The sequence below is a fragment of the Priapulus caudatus genome, unplaced genomic scaffold (assembly GCF_000485595.1).
Source record: "Priapulus caudatus unplaced genomic scaffold, Priapulus_caudatus-5.0.1 Scaffold118, whole genome shotgun sequence".
NCBI classification, from domain to species: Eukaryota; Metazoa; Priapulida; class Priapulimorpha; order Priapulimorphida; family Priapulidae; genus Priapulus; species Priapulus caudatus.
Window position 1 is genome coordinate 283368 of NW_014577179.1, and position 6501 is coordinate 289868.

The 6501-nt window shown below is 37.6% G+C and overlaps 1 protein-coding gene across 1 annotated transcript in view; it reads left to right on the plus strand.

The window, feature by feature from the left end:
- Positions 1 to 1237: 1237 nt before the first annotated feature.
- Positions 1238 to 6501, plus strand: part of LOC106805567 (protein pygopus-like) — a 19495-nt gene continuing 14231 nt past the window's right edge. The window contains exon 1 of the mRNA XM_014807218.1: positions 1238 to 1489. Within this exon, the coding sequence (XP_014662704.1) occupies positions 1447 to 1489 (43 nt within the window). The 5' untranslated portion in view covers positions 1238 to 1446. The remainder of the gene's footprint in view (positions 1490 to 6501) is intronic.

Genomic DNA, 6501 nt, shown 5'->3' on the forward strand with positions numbered 1-6501 from the left:
CAACACATATTATGTTCATAGACTTGAGTTTGTTTACATCGTAAGAGTTCAGAAATTTCCCCGATTTTACTGCATCTATTCTAGCTATCAAACGCAGCTTTTTATAATAGCTAGTGTATGCACGTTTGTCGACTGTCTGTAGTGTACGTAGTACCAAGAGCGTGTAAAGAAGATTGAGCTTTAATTTATACGCTCTTGGTAGTATGGATATAAGTAGGCCTACTTTTTACGTAAGTATTGCAAATTAATACCTTTAGCAAAATATGCAGTGCACTGATACTTATACAAACGGCTTGAAATGCTGATAGAATTATGTTAAGAATTAAAAAAATATATGATAACATTGCAACGTGATGATATGAATGCAAACGGGCGATGTTCGCAAATATTAAAGGTTAACACATGAGATTCTAGCACAAATGGAATAAAATGTTGGCAAAAATGCGAAATATTACGTTAGGATAAAGGGCTAGCAGAACTGCTATTAGTGTAACATGATCTTAATGTAGAAATCGTTAGGTTATCTTGCGGTAATCGTGATCCCATCATCCTAGAGTAACATATAACACGATATAGATACGGATTCATTACCATAATATGCCGGGGCAAGGGGATAAATATGCTGGTGCTATTAGGATGAAGAGAATATACAAATAGGAAAATGATTACTGTGCGGTTCTCGTCCAATTAAGATGAAGGTAACAGATAACAATTAAGACGGAAATGATTGACATAACATTCCATTACGATTTAGGATAAATAGCTGGAACAAATACTCGTAAGAGGTTGTTAATAATTAGTAGTAAATCACGCGAAATCACATAACGTAACATAGTATTACAATTAGGATTGTGCCTTGGTACAAATAATATAAATAACACATACTAGTAAAATTATGATAAAAGTTAAAAAGAGTTAGGACAATAAATGAGCTGACTGAAATAATATTAATTATTACGTATTTATTATGCTGTATTTTTTGTAGAGGTAGGTCTACTGCTTATCCGTATGTTACAGAATGTACGAGCGCTGGTAAAATTATAACAGATAAAATACATAATTTCAGGAGTGCATAATATAGATCTATATCTGCATTATGCACTCCTGATAATTTGTCATTTTACATTTTTAGTTATAAATAAATATTTACGCTTTGAGAGCGAGTTGTAGTGGAGCACCGCACCGGGGCGCTGTAGTCGTCAGTCGCGGACGCTGTTCCAAGATTACCGGTTTTCACAGCTTTTGTCTGTCGGCTTTTCTGAGTAAGTGAAGGCAAGCCGAGTGTTTATCATAATATGTAGTTGATAAACACAAAATCATGTGAATATTATACGCATTAATGACTTCAGAAGCTTTGTTTATTAAATGCCATGGTGGAAGTTTGGACATTTCGCATTAATATTGCGTATAAGCTCTTACTGTACGAGTATAGAGATATTGAGTTAAATGCCAAGACAAAAGCGAGCTCAGGCAGCTCTGCATGTTCCACGTAAGTTATCTTGTTACCTTATCTCTACATGTTACCTTGCGTTATGGCATGGGCTAGTGTGTTACATCTCGCACATTACCTACCTAATTAACTATTCTATCTGCACATGATCTATGCCACATTTCTTACAGAAATGGAAGGGCTTTCAAGCTAGAGTTCTCGATCCTAGTTTGGGACACACACACAGGCACTTGGAACATCTCAATAAAAAAAAGGTAAATAAACACGATATGTATTTACTACCAAAGTCTTAATGTTTCTCTACTCTATTTCGCCTATAATCACCTGTAAATGCCGGTCAAATGCTCATCTGCAACACAAGTACACCGCACGCCCGCGCTGTGCACAAACAACATGAATAAGAGAGCAGGTAGGAAAGCTTGATAGCTAAATTCGCTCGACGCTTTCATTCATTTCACACCGTCACAGCACGAATACACATCCTACAGCTTCTATCTTGGTATCTATGTGTACATAAATGTTCACTTGTTCGAATTATAACTAAGAGAGAGAGAGAGAGAGAGAGAGAGAGAGAGAGAGAGAGAGAGAGAGAGAGAGAGAGAGAGAGAGAGGGGGGGGGAGAGAGATATTAAGAAGGGGATGTTATGGGAGAATATGTGGGATCAGTAGAGAGGGATAGGAGAAGGGCAGCGATGTAACAGGTGAGAGAGAGAGAAAGTTTGGCGTGTGGTGTAAAGAGCAAACGAGCGAGCAAGAGAAAGGGCGATCGAGAGACAGGTGGGAGTCACATTTACATATTTACGCAGATGCTAACGCTCTATTGCTACACGCAGCCAATAGATAAAAGTTTGTTGTTAATAATTAATATGTGCAACAACAAAAGCTCTCTTATAGTGCTCTTTGTCGGATCGTTTCTTGAAAATAAATGCAATTGCAGATAATAGGTGGCGGATGCTACGCAAATTAATCATGGGCACCACATCATTCGTTCACCTCTCACTCGCTAACCATAACTTTACTTTGTATTAACAGAAGAAAACTGAAGTTTACGACACCTGGGTTGCCTCTGCTACCTGCAGCCGCCATTTTGGTCAATACGTATTTGCTGTTTAAACTGTCGTTGCTGACTCTAGTACGCGTGACAGTGTGGATGGTGATCGGTGAGTGCATTGACTCGGCAACTTTTCCCGATTTTATTATTACGATTATTATTATTATTATTATTATGTTATTGTTGTTGTTGCTGTTGTTTTTGATGCTGATGATTATGATGATGATAATGATCATGATGATGACGACGACGACGACGCTAATTATGATGGTGATGATGTATTGTCGTTATTCTTGAATATAAATTTTAGTCGTTCTATCTATATTAATTAAAAAATTGCATATATTGATAATTTCCGTTGTGTTTTCCACTTAACTTTACCTTACAAATACATTTGAGTGCCCATCGCAAAAGAAAACATGAATGACTCCTAATTCTTAAACAGCTAGCCTGTATTGGATATTTTTGCTAGGTCGGTTCAGGGGCGTAGCCAGCCTTTCCAAGAGGGGGATTCCTTCCAAGAGGGGGGATTCCAAACCTACTATATACTAATAAAACTTCGTTAAAATTTTCGTTTCATGCTTTTATATACATACTGTATCAGATATGTGCTATTTTGATACAAACCAGGGGATGCCTGGAATCACCCCTGGCTACGCCCCTGCGGTTGCGCTAGAGCTTTTCACACGTGAACGCCAAAATTGTCAATTTCGCGACATTTCGGTGTCAAGGGTTTGGAACGTGCTCTCGCAACAATATTTGGTTAGAGTTGCCTGTTAATTATGGCAGTCGGATTGGTCACTTATCGCCCGAGAGCAAGAGCAACCAACCTGTGCCATTAATATTCATTTGCCGCGAGCCAATAACAGTCTAACGGTTATTCCTCTCAAAGCTTTATGTTAATTGTTGTTTCATTATGGAGCCATCAATCACGTTATCGTCACGAAACCTAGCATTTCCTACGAGAAATAAGTGTCCGAAACAATTCGCCGATCACAATTTATCTGCTTCATATGTCTAGCCGTGTCTACCCACCGCATTTAGCTCGTGCTCGTAGTTATTCGTTCTGTATACGTTACTATTACGGATCGCACGTAATGAGCTGTTATTGGCTGGACGCTGTGAGAGAAGTTGCGTTACGTTGCGGTCGCTGGCGACGAACGCTAGGGCAATCAATGTAGCTTGTGAGATTCATGGCTGCGCATGCGCAGGGGACAGCAACTCGCGGCGGCGTGTATTTCGGGGCTTGGCACATGATGCTCCTAATGCGGGTTTCGTCGTTGCTTTTGCGAATTTCGTGCAGACCCACAGTCGGCAATTCGTCAGCACGACGCCGGCTATACGTGTGTTGGCTTCGACTATAATAACACGAGCTCGTACAAGCATATTGCTCTCACTAGTTATCACACAAACTCGCCGACTAGAGACCGCGGCTAGCAGTCTTTACGTGCTTTTATGTACTGATATTATAGACTGATACTGATACTGATACTTTTACGTGCTTTTATGTACTGATATTATAGATATATATGTATCGCCTGCGTGAACGGACGAGACCGCCATGCATGCCCGCTTTGTTTCCGCGGCTGCTGAGATTTCAGAATTTTTGTTGGATAATAATTTTGAGGATACGTACATATTATGTTCATGCATGAAAATACACTATCAATATATACGCAATATTTCTCATAACAAATAACAAATTTGTCATTATTCACCCCTGATATAGGATTTATTTCCAGCTATTTATAGTGACACATTAGGGACATGGCAACGTGGCTATAACTTTGCTAGGCGACTGACACGCGAGACAATATCCTTAGTCATCATCCTGTAATACTTGCAGTCAAGCCTACGTTAGCGGACAACCCTATAGAACGGTCACTTAGCTATAAAGAAAAGTTTGTGTCGTATAGCAGTTATACAGTAAAACCGACTCGATAAAACAGACACTATAAATGACACGTTTGGCGTTTTATGCAATTTTACAATATAACCACCCCTATAGAAAGGGTACCTGTCAAAATAATTAAACTATTTGCGGCTCCCCTTCAGTAAGCCTTGTATACAGATTTGAATTGTATATGCATTTTCGAATATTCCAGGTTTCCCCATCTACTTTCTGTACGGCATAAAGAACAGCACTCTGGCTCTGAAAGAGAAAGAGCGAGAGGAACTTGCCTTAGCAACGATAAACGAGCTACCCGACCGCAACGGGGCGCCACGAGCACCCTCCGGATTCCAAGGAGCCTTCGGAGAGGCTGCGGTAAACGAAACAAACCTAGATCAACGTACAGGGTTCGACAACGAAGTTGATAAAGATATAATAATGAGAGATTAGGGAGAATAATGCTGCCGTAGATAACAAGGGTAGGCACTGCATGCATATTAAACGCAATAGCCATATACGCAACGAAACACTACAGAGCAATAACATTTGTTGCGAACGCCCAGAGTAGGATAACTTGTTTTCCTGGAATAATACGCCAGTAAAGAACAACAACCACGTACAAGATTCCGATCGCTTCAAACTGTATAGCTTAATACGTGCATCTCGTCATGTGACCCATTCCCGCCATGTTTGTTTACATGATTACCGAAATGCTGCATTCATTTCACCGTTAAGGTAATTTATCGCCGATTGTAAGAACGTAATATTGTGTGTCAGTGTTGTAGCAATGCGATGACGTCACATCGGCTATTATCGTCTGCCGGTGATATCTCTGATAATGCGACCGGATGTTACGTCATCTGTGCTCGTAAAATTACTCGTCAATGAACATTTAATTATGAATAAATATTACGATCGCAGACAAATTAATCATCGACGATCAATATGATCACAGATAATTATTTATCAATGATCAGCGTGATCACCGATAATTAATAATCAATGACTAATATGATCTCGGATAATTAATCATCGATTATCAACATGGTCTCAGATATTTAATTATCAATGTTTAACATGATCACGTATAATTATTACTCAATGATCAATATGATCATAGACAATTAATAATAAATTACCAATTTGATCAATGGTAATTAATAATCAATGATCATGATGATTACCGATAATTAATCATCAATGATCAATATTATCATGGATAATTATTAACAAATTATCAATATAATAAAGGATTATTAGTCATCAATGATCAACATGATCACTGATAATTAATCATCATATTCAAAAAGATCGTAGACTATTAGTCATCAGTGATCAATAAATGATATCGGTATCAATTTTGATCAGCGTGATCATAGATGCTGCGGATTATATGCATTTAGGCAAATGACTTGTGCGCAAGCGATCTTCATCACGATGAGCCTTACATTGTGTCACATTTTCACGACTACATGATCGTTATAATTATGCAGTCGATAAATGAGCAATTAATTAAATTCATATGAAATTAATGAGTAAATGCTTAAATAAATTAACAAAAAATTATTATTAAATCAATAAGTATTGATATAACAATATCAGAGTGTACTTGTAACTATGTATACATCGTACATTATAATATAACTTTTTATGTCGATTTATGTAGATAACGCGTATAGACACATATACTAAAAACTATTTTATAATAATTTTCAACTAATATTATCAATGTTACTTTTAGCCAGATGTGAAGCGCATTAATATAACGTCCTGGTAATGTTGCGCAAAATATCGTCGGTGATCATTACTCAACATTTGATTCATCCAAATCAAAGACTAAAATTTTATTCTTCTCGGATAAAAACGTTAGAAATACTGATTATTTATATACGTCACGTAGTATTTGGTTGTGATATTTATTTTACCTTCATTTTTGCGTTCTTTGTTGATATTTATTCTGTACAACGGTGGTTTCTAGCGGCGTAGCCAATTCAAGTATTGTTCTGAACTTTTTGCACATCACACGTAAAATGCAACTGCATTTAGGATAAGCAACAATAATGGTGAATGGATGGATGAGCTCAAACAATAGTACAAAATAATAACCTA